The sequence below is a fragment of the Rattus norvegicus genome, chromosome 14 (genome assembly GCF_021556685.1).
Source record: "Rattus norvegicus strain SHRSP/BbbUtx chromosome 14, alternate assembly SHRSP_T2T, whole genome shotgun sequence".
Classification (NCBI taxonomy): Eukaryota; Metazoa; Chordata; class Mammalia; order Rodentia; family Muridae; genus Rattus; species Rattus norvegicus.
In genome coordinates this window covers 6759952-6778080 of record NC_141547.1, presented here as the reverse complement: position 1 = coordinate 6778080, position 18129 = coordinate 6759952, and the positions used below count along the sequence as shown (strand labels likewise).

At 41.2% G+C, this 18129-nt stretch overlaps 1 protein-coding gene across 11 annotated transcripts in view; it reads left to right on the top strand.

Moving 5' to 3' along the window:
- Positions 1–17838, top strand: part of Arhgap24 (Rho GTPase activating protein 24) — a 629479-nt gene extending 611641 nt beyond the window's left edge. For 9 of the 11 annotated variants that reach the window (XM_087582828.1, XM_087582834.1, XM_087582831.1 and 6 more), the window contains 2 exons: positions 12254–13331; positions 16991–17737. In XM_087582828.1, coding sequence (XP_087438954.1) covers positions 12254–13331; positions 16991–17234 — 1322 coding nt within the window. In that variant the 3' untranslated portion in view covers positions 17235–17737. 11 annotated transcript variants of the gene reach the window in all.
- Positions 17839–18129: the final 291 nt, after the last annotated feature.

Sequence of the window (18129 nt, the reverse complement as noted above, 5' to 3'; positions counted from 1 at the left end):
TGTGACACGGAGACCTAATTTATTAACAAGCTGCGGGCACTATGCTAGGCTGTCGTGCCCACCTCATCCGGCAAGGAAGACACAACACCGTCGGATCCTTGTCAACAGCCTTTATTGCAGGACACCTTCATTGCTGATATGGGGACCTCGAGCTCCAAAAGCGCTCGCCTTATATACACAACAGTATGCTAATAATCCTTCAGGGATTGGCGGGGCACGGGTCACCCCACTATCACCCCACTACTTGTCCTCCAGGGATTGGCGGAGAATGAATCACCTCACTAGCATGGTACCGCCCCCTCATTAGCATATTACTGGCCAACTGACACCAGGTGCAAAACCTGCGCATGGGCAGTACCGTTGTTCACCACTGGAGGATGCCCTACACTAGGCAGATACTCATCTATCCTCACCCTTATGGCTGCCGATTTCATGGCCATGTGGTCCTTTCCTTGCAATGTGAGTCTTGCCCTGGCTCACTCTGCTCCACGTGTGTCCTCATGGTAGACTTCTCATGGTGAATCCTCCCGTCCCTCTTCTCCTCTTCCTCTCATAACTTTTGCTTGGTGACTCCTGACTGGGATAGAAAGTCTCTCCCTATTCTCTTCTGCCCAGCTATCAGTTCTGCTCAGCTGAATCAGTTCTTTATTAACCAATCACAGGTGATGAAAAAGAATGGCATGTCATAGAGACAAGAGATGCTCCCAGTATCATGACAATGCCAACGTCCAGACTGTGACCAGATCTCTGAACATAGCTATTAGCATCTGAGAACACAGTGCACACAACCATCCCCCAACACATTAGCCCTCAGTCACAAAGAAATTTGCACAGACCAGTAGATCACCTGAAAAGTAGGAGAGAGAAGAACTGGAAAAATGTTCCTCTTGCAGGCCAGTGTAATCGCCAGAAAATTCAAAATGTTATTTTCAGTTAATTAGTATCTATTAGGTTTAGAGAGATTTAATGATTTCAGGTGGTAAGTAAAATTGATTATTTTATATAGCACGCTATTTACTTGAGGGGTAAAACCTAAAATAATTTTTAGTATTCAGATTATAATACTTTTCACATAATTTCCCATAATAATCTACCTCCATTTAATTCTATCACCTTTCAAAGATTGGATTATTTTTCTCTTTTACCTGTGGGGACTATAACTATTTTCTAAAAAAAAAAAAAAAAAAAGACTAAATTGAACATTTCAGAATCTAAAGGCAACTTAGAAGAATAAATGATTATTAGTTTCAGTTTTACTCAGATTTTGTTTAGTCTCAGAAAGACAAGTTAGCATCATAATTTTGATAACAAAATAATCCAGAGAAATTAATTACATCTAGAGAATTTAGCACACATAAAAGAGTGATATATGTGCAGCAAAGAAAGAGGTTTAAGGATACTTCAGTTCATTGGTTTTTCTTTTCAATGTTTAACACACATGTAACCTGTAAGGAATTGTAGAATGAAAGCCCAGACATCACTGTTGGCCATCTTCCCTCCCCTTCACTTCCCTCTGTTCTGTGACCTGATGATGGTTGTGTGATAACTTGGGTATTGCCCAGTGGATTTCCCCACAGCCCGTCGTCCTGCATTTCACATGTTCCTTTGCCCTTGATGTTTTCTACACATCAGGGCATGATCCAATTCCTCTTTGTAAGGCTGAAGATTGAACTGCGTTCCTGAACGAAGAGCTGGGCCATAGCTGCTTCTATTTCTGTTTGTTTGTTACTTGATGCCTGAAATACTGGTCCACTGAAAGATGAAATGATGATGCAACTTTATATTCTTCATTTCTTTATTTTGTCAAGACACGTGCGATATAGCACTATTGTCTCCGATGTCATCTTCTGTCAAGTATCCATCTCAGAAGAACTGTGTGTTCTCACAGTGGTATGTGGCCATTACCCATCTACAGCATTCTGTTTATCATGCAAAACTGAGACACTGTGCCAATCAATGGTTAGTCCTCATGCCCTTCTGCCTAGACTCCTGGAAGTGACCATTTTAGTATCTGTTGTTATAAATCTGCTTATTCTAGATTGTTCTAACTAATACCTCATTGTATTAGTTAGATTTCAATTCTGTGATGAAGTATCTAAGTTAACACAATCAGAAATGAAAAGAGAGACATAACAGAAATTGAGGAAATTCAAAAAAAAAATCATCAGATCCAATTACAAAAGCCTATACTCAGCAAGACTGGAAAATCTGGAGGAAATGGACAGTTTTCTAGTTACCAGGTAACAAAATTAAACCACGATCAGATAAACCATCTAAACAGTCCCATAACTCCTAAAGAAATAGAAGTAGTCATTAAAAGTCTCCCAAACAAAGAAAGCCCAGGACCAGATGGTTTTAGTGCAGAATTCTATCAGACCTAATACCAATATTCTTCAAACTATTTCACAAAATATAAAGAGAAGGAACACTACCCAATTTGTTCTATGAAGCCACAATTACACTTACACATAAACTACACAAAAACCCAACAAAGAAAGAGAACTTCTGACGAATTTCACTTCTGAATATCGATGCCAAAATACTCAACAAAATTCTGGCAAACAGACTCCAAGAACACATCAAAACGATCATCCATCATGATCAAGTAGGCGTCATCCCAGGGATGCAGGGATGGTTCAGTATATGGAAAGTTATGAACATAATCCATTATACAAACAAATTCAAAGAAAAAAAATGACATGATCATCTAATTAGATCCTGAGAAAGCATTTGACAAATTTCAACACCACTTCATGTTAAAAGTGTTGGAAATATCAGGAATTCAAGGCCCATACTTAAACATAGTAAAAGCAATATACAGCAAACCAGTAACCAACATCAAACTAAATGGAGAGAAACTTGAAGCAATCCCACTAAAATCAGGGACTAGACCAAGCTACCTACTTTCTCCCTACCTATTCAATATAGTACTCAAAGTCCTAGACAGAACAGTCCATGAAAGGGTGTCAAAGGGATACAAATTAGAAAGGAAGAAGTAAAAATATCACTATTTGCAGATGATATAATACTATACTTACGTGACCCCAAAATTCCACCAGAGAACTACTAAACCTGATGACTTCAACAAAGTGGCTAGATATAAAATTAACTCAAACAAATCAGTAGCCTTCATCTACTCAAATGATAAACAGGCTGAGAACAAAATTAGGGAAATGACACCCTTCACAATAGTCACAAACAATATAAAATACTTTGATATGACTTTAAACAAGCAAATGAAAGGTCTGTGTGACAATAACTTCAAGTCTCTGAAGAATGAAGTGGAAGAAGGTCTCAGAAGATTGAAAGGACTCCCGTGCTCATGGATTGGCAGGATTAATATAGTAAAAATGGCTATTTTGCTGAAAGCAATCTACAGATTCACTACAATCCCCATCAAAATTCCAACTCAATTTTTGATAGACTTAGAAAGAGCAATTTGCAAATTCATTTGGAATAACAAAAAACCCAGGATAGTGAAAACTATTCTCAACAATAAAAGAACTTCTGGGGGGATCACAGTCCCTGACCTCAAGCAGTATTACAGAGCAAAAGTGATTAAAAAAATAAAAAATAAAACAAACCTGTATGATACCAGTACAGAGACAGGCAGGTAGAACAATAGAATAGAATTAAAGACCCAGAAATGAACCTATACACCTATGATCACTTAACCTTTGACAAAGGTGCTAAAAACCATCCAGTGGAAAAAAGACAGCATTTTCAACAAATTGTGCTGGTTCAACTGGTGGTCAGCATATAGAAGAATGAAAATCAATCCATTTTTACCACCTTGTACAAAGCTCAAGTCCAAGTGGATCAAGGACCTCCACATAAAACCAGACACATTCAAACTAATAGAAGAAAAAATGTGGAAGAGCCTTGAACACATAAGCACAAGGGAAATTTTTCTGAAAACACCAATGACTTATGCTCTAAGATCAACAATAGACAAATGGGACCTCATAAAACTGCAAAGCTTCTGTAAGGCAAAGGTTACTATCAATAGGACAAAATAGTAACTAACAGATTGGGAAAAGATTGTTACCAATCCTATACCCAATAGAGGACTAACATCCAATATATACAAAGAATTCTAGAAGTTAGACTCCAGAGAATCAAATAACCCTATTAAAAATGGGGTACAGAACTAAACAAAGAATTCTCTACTGAGGAATATCAAGTGGTCAAGAAGTACCTAATGAAATGTTCAACATCCTTAGTCATCAGAGAAATGTAAACCAAAACAACCCTGAGATTCCACCTCACACCAGTCAGAATGGCTAAGATTAAAAACTCAGGTAACAGCAGATGTTGGTGAAGAGGTGGAGAAAGAGGAACATTCTTCCATTGTTCGTGGGATTGCAATCTGGTACAACCACTCTGGAAACAAGTCTGGAGGTTCCTTAGAAAATTGGACATAGTACTACTACCTGAGGACCCAGCTATACCTCTCCTGAGCATATACCCAAATGATGCTCTAACATAAAATGAGGACACATTCTCCACTGTGTTCATAGCAGCCTTATTTATAATAGCCAGAAGCTGGAAAAGAATCCAGATGCCCATCAACAGGGAAATGGATACAGAAAATGTGGTACACTTACACAATGGAATACTACTCAGCTATCAAAAACAATGACTTCATGAAATTCTTAGACAAATGGATGGAACTAGAAAATATCATCCTGAGTGAGTTAACCCAATCGCAAAACCACACACATGGTGTGTACTCACTGATAAGTGGATATTAGCCCAAAAGCTCAGAATACCCAAGATACAATTCACAGACCACACGAAGCTCAAGAAGAAGGAAAAACCAATCCCTGGATTCTTCAGTCCTTCTTAGAAGGGAGAAGAAACAAAATACTCACAAAAGGAAATATGGAGATAAAGTGTGGAGCAGAGACTGAAGGAAAAGCCATTTTACCATCACTAAATATATCATTTTCTTGTGATATCCAAGTTCTTATACCGTGTGTGCTTGTAGGCTATATTTTCATTTCCTTATTTGGTCAAGATATTGGTAATGCAATGTCACTAGCCTTACACTAGTCTTATACAGTCTTATAGTGGCCTATGTCTTTAGTATTTATATGGAAAGCTATATTTAATTTTCTTAATTAAAACATTTTAAATTATATAGTGTCTTAGTTAGGGTTTTACTACTGTGAACAGACACCATGACCAAGGCAACTCTCATAAGGATAATGTGTAATTGGGTTGGCTTACAGGTTCAGAGGTTCAGTCCATTATCATCAAGGCAGGAGTGTGGAAGCATCCAGGCAGGCATGGTGCAAGAGGAGCTGAGAGTTCTACATCTCCACCTGAAGGCTGATAGCAGACTACTGGCTTCCAGGCAGCTAGGATGAGCGTCTTAAAGCCTATGCCCACAATGACATACTTCCTCCAACAAGGCCACACCTTCACCAACAGGGCATTCCCTGAGCAAAGCATAAACATATAGTTTAAATAAAATTACCCTATCTGCAAATAGAATTATGTCATCATTAAAAATGTTCCTTTATTCATGAATTCATTAAATAGATACTCATTAAACAATTATTCAGTTTTTTGCTATAAGTCTGAAAATATAAAAACAATAGGAAAAAGGTTTGCCTATAGGAAAACTATAGTCTAGTCGAAGTCTTTAACACACAAAGAGCCAAGACAGCACAAAGTCGGGATGATGGTCTTTGCTTTTAGAGTTCAGGAAAAGGTACATACATAAGAGTATTTTAACAGTCATTCCACCACAGAGGCAGAGCCATAAGGAGCAGTTACACGTGGCAGTGTATTTGAGGTACTGTAACAGAATACTATGGGTTAAGTGACTTATAAACAACACAAGTTCATTTCTTACACTCTAGGGACCAGGACATCCAAGATCAAGGAACCCAAAGATTTCATGTCTTGTGAAGGCTCATAGTGTGGTTGACTGACAGCTCTCTTTTCTCTGTGTCTTCACAGGGTAGAGGGGCAGAGGAACCTCTCTGAGGCTCCTTTTCTAAGGGCCACAAAGTAGTCATGAATGTTCCACTCAAAGATGTGGTTTATGAACAATGCGGTTCCACTCTTGGATCCTTATCATCTGCCTCCCATCTAGTACCACAGCATTGAGTATCATAAGATGAGCGTACAGGTTTGAGGAAGACACAAACATTGAGCCGTTAACAATCAGAAAGACCACAGTCTATTTAAGTAAAGTATTTGGTCACATCCATGATATGGGTACTGGGAGGACGACTGGGAAGGTTTTAATGTTTATTCTCAAAATGTTATTAAGTGTTCTGTATTCGAGGTTATGTGGTAGTTATTGAAGAAGAGGGTATTAAGGAAGGGCTTTATCTCAGTACAGTGTCTTTGGAAGCTGTGGGGTTAACTGTGGCGAGGTAAGGAGAAAGCGTATGTAGACCCTGGCCCACTGGCTTGAGTTTGAATTCTTGAGAATGTGATTTGTGATTTCAGGGTCCTTAACTGCTTGGCCCTCTTCAATGCATAATACACCATAACTGAAGCAAATGTGCTCTGAGACCCACGTGACTTCTAGTATCAATAGGTGTACACAGTGTTAGGTTTACAAGGAGAGATCTAGGTGTACTAATTATATAATACTCTATAGGATAATAAATACATATACTTATGAACTCGAAAATTTATCCTTACTGTTTCTGTCATCAGAGTTGCTGTCTGAAAGGAGTTAACTCAATATTCCTTAGTACTTAAAATTACTACATGCAGCCAATTGGTATGAATTATGTTGGCAAATGTAGACTATAATTTTGATTATTTTTAAATCCTCTATGTCTTAAGTTAATTAAACGGGGTATGAAGAAAATTTCGTGGTGATTTAGACATTGTTAAAACTGAAGCATTTATGTCATGATAATCTCAAGGTAACAAATATGAAGCTACAAACATGGGACATATTTTAGTCATCCATCAGAGAACGTGTTTGAAGAATATAAAAAGAACTACACAGTATAACGTACCAATGAGATAATGGGTGGAAGTGGGCAATTATCAATAATTACAGAAAATTATAGATAGCACACAGCTTTGCTTAGTACTTTTAGCCATTAGACAATAATGAGATACCACTACAAAGTATAAAATGAATACTCAAATGGGAAGTTTTATTGGTAGAGCCATTTTTGAATACTTAGGCAAGTTTTTTATACACTGTAATATATATGCCCATATACCATAGGGCCCAGAAGAAAAGTATGTTGAGTGTATACCCAAGAAAAAAAGAAAATAAGTTCATAAGACTTGTAGTCAAATGTTTCTCCTGCCTTTGTTTGTAACATTGCAAACATGAAGACAGAGAGAGTCTCAATCAAATAGGGGATAAACAGTGGTGGTGCACATCTGTAAACCCAGCCCCCGAGAGGCAGATGCAGAGTGAGCCCAAGGCCTATGTAAGCCTGGGCTACACTGCAGGATCCTTGTTTACATCACCCTTCCAGTGCTCGGGGGACTGTAATGGGGAGGATACAGAGAAAACGTAAGAGGTAGAAGTTAGGTAGAAGGGCTGAACAGGATGCTGTTTTAGGCAGCAACTGCAGACATGATTCCACAACAGCTAAGGTTGTCTCCATGGGGTCTTCATAAGACTGAGTCTGTCAATTAAAGATTAAGTAGAGGCTCATGGGTCCTCACCTCTTCCTGTTGAAATATCAGCTCCAGTCTATCCTGAGAGAGAAAGAGTCATTGTCTCCAATTGAGTACCTGGGGCCGAGTTTATCAGGCTCTGACAGACAGCTTGAAAACCCTGGCCACGTAAACAAATAAAGCTCAGTGGGTCACAAAACGAAATAAGAGCTGCGTGTGAGAGCCTCGGAGGGAAGAGGAGAGACTGACAACAGCGGGTGGGTGGTTAGCGTGGGCACGGGTAGAAGAAACAAGAACGGCATATACATATATGAGAAAGTCAAAAAACATGTGTAATAAAAGTTAGACTAAAAGAAAAAGCGATATCTGTGAAGTCATATCTATAGACTGAAATACTAAGAACTAGAAGAAACAAAGACTGTATGCCTGGGCACAAAAGACTATTCCGTTAGTTGTTCAACTGACATCCTAGAACCACCTGAGAAGGAAGTCTCAGCAGGACATTGTCTACATCAGCTTGTCCTAGGCCGTCCACCTATGAGGAACTCTCTGGGTTACCATAATTGGTATGAGAAGATCCAGCCTGAAAGCCATGATACTGCTCCCCTGCCGGGGTCCTGGAGTCAGAGAAAGCTAGCAGAGCGCTAACCATGCCTGCCTCTGTTTCTCTCCGCTCCGGACCATGGGTGTGGTAGGACTTCTCGTAGCTCCTGCTCTGATTTCCCCACTAGGCGGGCCTATCACTTGGAGTCGAGAGCTGATGTAAACCTCCTTTCCCACTAGATTGCTTCCTGCTGGGACATTTTTGCACAGCAACAACAATAACAACGGAATGAAACTAGAACAATAATACCATTGCATTTATATTAAGTTCCATCAAAAGCAAAAGCGTAGTCACAGAACTCACGATGGTGGTTCCCACGGGTAGGAGATGTAGGCAAGGGGTTAAGAGCAAAAGGTCACAGGGGAAATTACCCATATCATAATTAGATAGTTTTTCCAGGACTGTGTACAGTTGCCATAACTCTCTGGCCGTGGAAATGACAGCTCTGTAGAGTATTTGCTGTGTAACTATAACTTGAAATTGTAGCGTATAGAATGCCGCCTATGTAACTTTAAAGGCAAATTAAATTCTTACCCAATGCTTATACAGAAAACTGCCTGTGGTATGGTTTTTTTAATTTAACCTGCACAAAATGATATGAGCCAAGGGAGAATTGATGGAACGTGCAGCTCGGGGTGATTCAGGAGTTAGCTGGGACTCTGTATAATGGGCTGGCGATTACAGCTGCTGGGACTTCATTGTCTGGGCTTGATAATCTGCATTAGCATTCTGAGGAGGAAAGTGACAGAGCTTAGAGAGGTGGAGGGGGAAACCCAGCTAGTTCATGCAGTAGCAGGCGCATGTCCTCGACCCTGCAGTTAGAAAATGTGAAGTCCCTTTGCAGGAGACTCTTTGCCATTGCTCACCCCAGAAACTAGATGACAAAAAAAAGTCCCAGAGCACAAGAGAGAATACTCTGAATCTGTAGGGCTTTGACACTCACTCTGTCTTGTGACAGACACGCTTTGCCCTGGGTGCCCGAAAGCTCATCTCGGAGACAGGAAATTTATCGTCTAGTTAGTTAAATGTCGCCCAGAATCCATAACTATAATAAAAAAAAATGGCGAAGCTTCAAATGCTAACATCCCAGTGATGGTGAAAAAGGTTCATTTCCCCCATTGCTAGACAGGGCCATATATAATGGTAGCTATAAACCCTTGAAGTTGTGTCTGTCATGCAAGCAAGAAGTGCGACAGTGCCATGCTTGTGCCTGCAGAGCCGGCGGGATTGAAAGCCATTTTGAATATTTCTGTTTTATTTTTATTGCTTGTATATGTTTGTGTCTTGATATACACACACATGTCCGCACAGGTTCCTGTAGAGGATAGAATGGTTGTCTGATAGACTAGAGCTGGAGTTGGGGCAACTGTTAGCGCCATGTGTTAGCACCCCACATTGGGTGCTTGGAACTGATCTTTTAACTGCCCAGCCATCTCCCCAGTCCAAACCATTGTAATTCCTTTGTATTTCACATTAGACTCACTGCACTGAAATGTGATTAGGATCTCGCAGATTAATGAGAAATGGGAGGCGCATATACCCTCTAAAACATTTTCACTCAGTCTCCCCTCCTGCAACTCTGTTAAGTAAATGATAGTGATTCAATAAAAAATGTCTTTCGTTACCTTGTTACAATTGGCCCAGATGTAGTTATCACTTCAATTTTAAATTCTAGCATGGAAACCTCTTAGAACACGTGTAGAATTTGGAACCAAAAATTGGGTACTAAACTTCACCTCGATCATTAACCATTTGTGGCCTTAAGCAAAGACTTTGATGTTTTCCAACCTCAGTTTCCTCTTCTGACAACACTTCATTCATGACGCACTAGAAATACCCCTACCTGTTACCATGTCTCTCAGACACAGAGGATCATCTAGGACGCTGTGAAAATGCAAATTCAGATTCGGCGCATGTCCAGACATGTCCTGAAGTTGTGAGGCTTCCTGACGCCGTTACTGTTTCTAGATGGTTCCTGATACGCTGTTACTGTTTCTAGATTGTTCCTGATACGCTGTTACTGTTTCTAGACGGTTCCTGATACTGTCTTGTGAAAAACTACATATAAAAACAAACTCTTACATCCTACTCCATGACTCTTACACTAGAACCTCCCTTTCTAGCAAGATTTGCATATAATGTTTATGAGCATAAAGCACCACGGGTCTAGCAGCTAGCCTGACACACTGGAAATGAAAACATTGTACCTGAACCATCATAGAAATGGTATGAATGACATGGGCTGATGTAACCTTTTCTTATTTAGACTAAATTTTAGTATTTAAGTCAAGCATTGCTTGTTGCCAGTCTGGTGAGCTGACTTAGAGCGTTTCTAGTAGCTACAATGTCTGGACTTCCGCTGAGTCAGCTCTTTTTTTTTTTTTACCCGTGAATCAACAAAACTTTATTTTCTGAGCATCTCTTTTTTTGTTGTTGAAAAGTGAACATGTTTATTAACGTGTAGGAAACTTGAACATGATTCTCTTCCTTGTTACTTCTGTGAGGTCATTCAGTGCCCTGTCATAGCAATTCTGTAAAGTCCCTACTTCCAGTTACATATAGCTTTTGAAGCCTGCATCGTGTGCTTGGTTGTTAGTGACGAGGGAGAGATTTGCTCAAGTCGCAGGAGTGGTTAAGATTCCTTATGTCTCTCCAGAAATTCTGTGCACCGGCTGAGTCAAGTCTATGCTCAGCTAGGCAGCAGTTCACACGTTCACTTGTGTCCTGCTTGCCTTTCAAGGTCAGTCAGAGGTGAGAGCTTGCAGGCTTCTAACTTCTGTCCAGAGCAAGAACATATCCGTAAATATGGCCGATGCCGTCAAGACTCCCAAGAGTTTATCATAGGACCCCAACATTTCATTCCCAGGGTTGTCCTTTAATGTCGGGGTTGGCTTGGGGTTTGTGTGCATCAGCTGTTCTATGTCACTTCAGACGGAGAGGATGTTTGGGGTGTGCTTTATCACAGAGTAATTGAAAGGCAGCTTCTTATCAAAGCGAGCTCCGAAGCAGATCAATTGTTGTGAGTGGAGTCTTCAGGGGGACAACCGGGGAGTCCATGGCAGTTCTTGGGGTCAGGAATGGGGACAGGGATGGGGATGGGAACGGGGGCTTTGGAGTTTCTTCTACTACTGTTCTGTCTGTTGCAATGGCACACCAGTGGGTTGTCACAGAGCACATGGATTGTTAGATTTCAAGCTACAGTGATGAGATACCAATATCCACCAGCATTCGAGCAGCCACAACAGTGCAGAGGGGCTGCTCCTATGGAGACTTCCCCCAAATGCTTACATCTTGAAGCTAATTTTCAGAAACCTGAAGAGGTTGATTCGAAAAAGACATATATTGTTAGTGCTTTTATAGAAATGAGGATATTGAGAGGTCTTTAAGGTATCGTTCTAGCCAATGTTCCTTAGCCCTAAATCTTTTGAATAGCAAAGGTCACATGGAACTTTGCTCTTGTCATATTGAAAAGATAAGCCGTGTAGAAAATCACAGACCATATAAGGTTCTATTTACACACCCTAGTAAAGCACTAAAGAGGGCTTGAAGCAATCGTCACATGGGAGATCAGCCTGGCCTCTCCTCAAACATTTCTAGAACCGAAAATATTAAACTTCCAATAAATGTTGAATACTGAATAAAGCCCAGGGTCTGAAATACAGGGCCGGAGTCTGGTCCTTGTATGTGTCATGTATACATATATGTGTATGTGTGCATGTATATCTATGTGTGTCTATACTTATGTATATACATGTGTGATATATGTAATATATGGATATATTATAATGGACATAATATATATTTATTCATGCTTGTTTCACAATCTAGGAAAGCTACAAAATAAAACGCATGGCACAGACTAGATACTCCAGAAACTCTAGCTTCTATCACGAATATAACCATTAAGACCATGGGTCGTTATTAGTGATACTCATAGTAGATTTCTTCTAAATGTCTTTCCTCAAGAGTCCAATTCACAGTGGGAAGTCAATCAAAACTATTCCTCTCATGCGCTTTATTTCTGTGTGATTGCAGGCACTGTGGTGGTCCAGCAGTTAATGTCAGTGATGATCAGCAAACATGATCGCCTCTTCCCCAAAGACACAGAGCCACAAAGCAAGCCCCAAGAAGGACCGAACAGCAATAACAACGATGGTCATAAGAAAGTCACCATAGGTCAGTTACAGAACAAAGAAAACAACAATACCAAGGAGAGTCCGGTCAGACGGTGCTCTTGGGACAAGCCTGAATCCCCCCAGAGAAGCAGCATGGACAACGGATCCCCCACAGCTCTATCAGGGAGCAAAACCAACAGCCCACGGAACAGTATCCACAAGCTGGATGTCTCCAGGAGCCCGCCTCTCACGGTCAAAAAGAACCCAGCCTTCAATAAGGGCAGCGGGATCGTCACCAATGGGTCCTTCAGCAGCAGCAATGCAGAAGGTGTGGAGAAAACCCAAACCACTCCTAATGGGAGTTTACAAGCCAGAAGGACCTCTTCCCTGAAGAGTTCTGGTACCAAAATGGGTACTCATAGCGTACAGAATGGCACCGTGCGCATGGGTATTTTGAACACTGACACACTAGGGAATTCCTTGAATGGCCGGAGCATGAGTTGGCTGCCCAATGGCTACGTGACCCTGAGAGATAACAAGCAGAAGGAGCCCGCGGGAGAGTCAGGCCAGCACAACAGACTCTCCACCTACGACAACGTCCACCAGCAGTTCTCCTTGATGAACCTCGACGACAAGCACAGCGTGGACAGTGCCACGTGGTCCACCTCCTCCTGTGAAATCTCCCTCCCCGAGAACTCCAACTCCTGCCGCTCCTCTACCACTACGTGCCCGGAGCAAGACTTCTACGGCGGGAACTTTGAGGACCCTGTTTTAGACGGCCCGCCTCAGGATGACCTTTCTCATCCTGGGGACTATGAGAACAAAAGCGACCGCAGGAGCGTGGGGGGCCGAAGCAGCCGTGCCACGAGCAGCAGCGACAACAGCGAGACGTTCGTCGGTAACACCAGCAGCAACCACAGTGCACTTCACAGTTTAGTCTCCAGCCTGAAGCAGGAGATGACCAAACAGAAGATCGAGTATGAGTCCAGGATAAAAAGGTGAGAAAACTTGGAAGTCGTTATCGCCCGAGGGTAATATCGGTGACATTGGTACTGAGTCTTACAGGGCTAAATACGCCACGCGGAAGGTCTGAGCCCAGCTCCTCCCCTTTCCCATTACCAGCTCTGGGATGTTGGGGAAGTTAGGCTAATTTGCCTGGAGCTTGGAATTCTTAATGGGAAAAGCTTAAAGACGTCCCCTCAAAAGCACGCATGAAGTCACTCCCTGAGCCTTGTTTCTGACATAGCATAAGGTCCTCTTCAATGATTATTGAGTGCCTGTGTCTGTATTGGAGAGACCCCGAGGACGGGATAGCAGCGGCCTGCTGGTTTTAGCTTCTAGAATTGGAGTAAAACAGAAAGTCGGGTTAAATGTTAGGGTGAAATTTTAAAACCAAACAAATGTTTTATTTTTGTTTTCCAACCATTTAGTCCAGTATGTTTCGTCTCACAGCCAACTCAGGCTGAGAAGAATCCGAATGGCTTACTAGCGTCCTCAGTAATTTGGCTCTCATCAATTGTCTTGATGACTCCGAACCCCACAGTCAGTTATGAAATTATATGATGTGATATATGGGTAAATATCTTTAATACAGAGCTGGTAGATGATAGATAAGTGGATGATATATGCAGTTGACTTTAACATATTGAAATGAGTTTCCCATCCGCTGATTAATTACAAGACAAAAGATCCCATGCTTCCATAAGTTATGGATAATTGAGTATAAATTAAAATACCACTTAGGAGACTGGAAAATTACTTCCCCTGCCAAAATCTTTTTGTGAGCTTCACTAAAAGAAAACGAGCTTTTTAATTTTTCTCTACGGTGCTATAATAATGGCGGCATTAATTAGAGATTGCCATCCCATAGCAGGAGTCCTGGGATAGATTTGTGATCTGAGAGCTACGGCGTGATAAACAGAACTTTCCAAGACAGTGTCATTTCTGGGCCCTGTGCCTCTGATCTTCCTCTCCCACTGGGAACCCAGGGGAGAGGCTGGGGGAGGTTGTTCCACACCCAGCTCATGGGATGTGCAAGTACCAGTGTTCTCACGACTTTCCAGTCACTGTAGTACAGAATTATACACTTCTCTGCAGATTCCTTCTAAACTCCACCCCAGCAGTATTACAGATGGAGAGACAGACAGCAGATGGGTGGGTGCTGGGATATTTCACTTCATCTCTCAGTCAACGAGATTCTTTGCTTTAAGTTCAGACACAAGAGTTTACTGTTCCTTCCTGTCCCTCCCATTGGTGTCCAACCTTATACTCTTAGGAAACTCTGAATCATACTAAAAAAATTCATTTGTATGATATCAATTATTTAGTTTAATGATGCTATTCTCTTAGGAGTTTGGGATAGTGTATGTAATTGTAACATATAGCCAGTCATGTATAACTATAACATATAGTTGTAACTCTGACTCTGTGAATGTGCAGTTCTCCTACAGGGGTAGAAATTTTGCAAAAATTATCTTCAAGTCTCAGAACACTGTTCTGGGCTCATCCCTTTCTCCTTACAAGCCCGTTCTGTTTGGTACTGACTGACCTGAGGCTCCTCAGCCAGCTGAACGGATCTTCAGAGTCATCTATGTCCTTGACGAGTCAACCCTCTGGTCATAAAATAACTGTCATTTTTATATTATGGGTTTTCCCCCAATTTCCACCTTTCTGGGACTATTGTCATGGAAGATTCTTTCCTTAAAAATTTACCATGTCTTTCTTCCATTTCTTAACTTTCAAAATAAATACATGGTTGATTATTGATCTAAGGACACATCTCTTTAAAGTATGGCATATTTCACGCATCACCTCCCGTCTATGTCACCCCACATTCTCAGTTTTCTCTCTCCATACCTTTGCTGCGATATATTTGGAATTCTTACTCTACTCCGCCCAAGCCTGTCTTAACTTCTGCTTCCTGCATAATTTCCCTAATTTTAGCCCATGTAACATTGTCTCTCTGGTCAGCTTCCAAGCACTGCGATTCTCTTTTCTAAGAATCCAAGTCTGCCAACTGTAGGCATTCACTTCTAGATTTTGCTTTTATCCCCTTCCTTAGAAAGCTCGTTTGTGCTTCAAGGTCTTCGGTGAATCCACTACACTTTTTGGCTTCTCTTTCATGAGAGTCTCTGTCTGTTGCCAACTAAATGAGAGAACAGCCCATCCTCTCAGCCTTCAGTGTGGGCTAACACTAGTGTGGACTTCCGGTTACCATGCTGTACTGCATTTATTCCTGAATCCCAATATCTAATCATACTCTTATCTTAAGTATAACCTTGACAAAATATACATAAAGTGTTTATAAAATTATCCATCATTTCCATGGGTTTGGTTTCAGGGAATTTTCTTTTATTTTCTGCCTGGTCCTTTAGCTTCCTGCCTCTGACTCATATAACATGGTAAACACAGGCTCTGCATGGGTCATCTCCCTTGGCCTTTAGGCTTCAGTTTTTCTAACATATTAAGTCCAAAGGTAATTTTATAGAGTATAGAGAATGCACCTTATGGTAATTCTGGAGACAGTCAGCACACTTCCAGCCTCTTAATTAAAACTGTGATCATGTGCTAGAAGTAGCCTCCCTAGTTATTGCACAATAAAAAGATTTTACTTCGTTCTGTTTTGGTTTTAGATTCAAGTTCCTTATAAAGGGCCTTGCTTTACAATCATTGAAACTTTTCTGTCACCTAATACAGTGTATAGATTGCACATGAGGCTTAACTCTTTCCAAACAAGAAAATAATAGAAATTTCCATTTTTAGTTACTGTTAAGGTAATCTAGATTTTAAGTTGTATTCATCTGGCAAACTCCAATGAGCCCTGTGATACTTTAGCTCAGACAAGAACTGTGTAGGTCAGCTCTTAGCAAATACATGCCACAAAGGACAGTGTCTCAATACCCCTCTTTCAAAATAATAAATACACAAACACACAGGGAAGGGAGACTCTCCTTTGCTATGTCAAATTCAATACTTATGGAAAGCACAGTTACAAGGATACAAAGTATCTACAGCCCGTAACAGACTAACAATTTGGATAAACCACAGAGATCGGTGCTAGAAGCCCCATGGACCTCCGCTGTGACTGCAGAGCACAAAGTAGGATGCTTAGACAGCTAAGGCCCCTACTACCTTCCTACCCATACCAGTGACCAGGTACTGGTTACTACTGGCCTTTTCACAGAGTAAGACTACATCCCCTGCAAAAGTCTATCCTTGGCAGAAGGTGTAGCCTGGTAACGACTGGTGCTGATGTATTTTTCAGTAGCTCAGAAGTCATGTGATTATCCTCCTTTCTGTCCGTCTCCCTCACACTTTACCCATCCACTCAGAAAAGCTAATCGCCACAGTGCATTGGAGGCTGCCTCTGTTCTGCCCCTTTTGTGTTACATGGCTTGAGTCTCCAGCTTGTCTATTCTGACCGTGCTCACACTTCCCTGAGATGTCCTGGTGACTGGTGACCACAGTAATAAATCACAGTAGCAAACAGAAAACCAACATCACCTTGTTAACCTTATGAGGCATGGCTTTGATGATTGGGCAGGGCTCCTCCTGAATTCCTAAGCACTGTAGACAGTCTATAAAATAGATACCATTCTCTCACACATTCAGAGACATCAAATTCACTCGTCTCTCTTCCCCTTCCCGTCCTCTGCAGCTTAGAACAGCGGAACTTGACTTTGGAAACGGAAATGCTGAACCTCCATGACGAACTGGATCAAGAGAGGAAAAAGTTCACCATGATAGAAATCAAGATGAGAAACGCCGAGCGCGCGAAAGAGGATGCTGAGAAGAGGAACGACATGCTCCAGAAGGAAATGGAGCAGTTCTTCTCCACATTCGGAGACCTGACGGTGGAACCCAGGAGAAGCGAGAGGGGAAACACAATCTGGATCCAGTGAGCCTTTCTCTCTGTCCTGGACCGCTCCAGGGAGGACTCTGGGAACTCGGGGACAAACAGTGTTGGGGAACAATGTGGGATCAGGTGGCTGGTCTGTGTAGAGCTTCATCTGGTGAAGGATTGTCATTTACGGAAATCACTATCCATATCTGCAGTGTGTACCAAAGTTATACCATGCTCCATAATGCTACTGTCAAGTGTTACAACTGGATCTACGTGTAGAGGGTAGTTTCTAAAATGTCGGTAAGAGGTAGAAGCATATATCTCAATGATTATTTTATTGCAAGTCCTGTATTTAAATGTCGAATCAATACATTGTTGCAATTTAGCTTGCATTCAAGCTTCACCCCGTGCACTTAACATAAGCTATTTTTGGCATCGTGTTATCATCTGCTTATTTTATAGATCAATATTTTTATTTCCCCTTTTGCTGAGGAAATGAAGATAAGAAGAAATATAAATATATAAATATATATAAGATGAGTTATTAAAGTCAAAAGAATACTTCGTGGCTGTGCTGTTTGTGCCAATAGACCTTGCCATGACCAAAAAAAGAGAAATGTAAAACAGAAAAGGTTTTATAAACTATAGCAGAATACCTGTCAGTGGTTCTCACATTCTTCAGCTTGGGTCTGGGAGTGGGTTCAATGAGTATAAGTTTTTGTAAGTTCACGGGAGCACAAAGACCTGAGTTCTGATTCACAGCACCCACGTAAAACTCCAGATGTAGCCTCGGCCTCATACAGCCATACCTGCAGAACTGGGGTAGAGGAAGCTAGAGCTTGCTGAAATCAACCTAACTGTAAAAGCCTGTTTCTGTGGAGACACAACATGTAAGTCCACACAAGAAAGGAACTGAAGCCAGCCAAAAGCAATCATTCTAGTAAAATACAGTT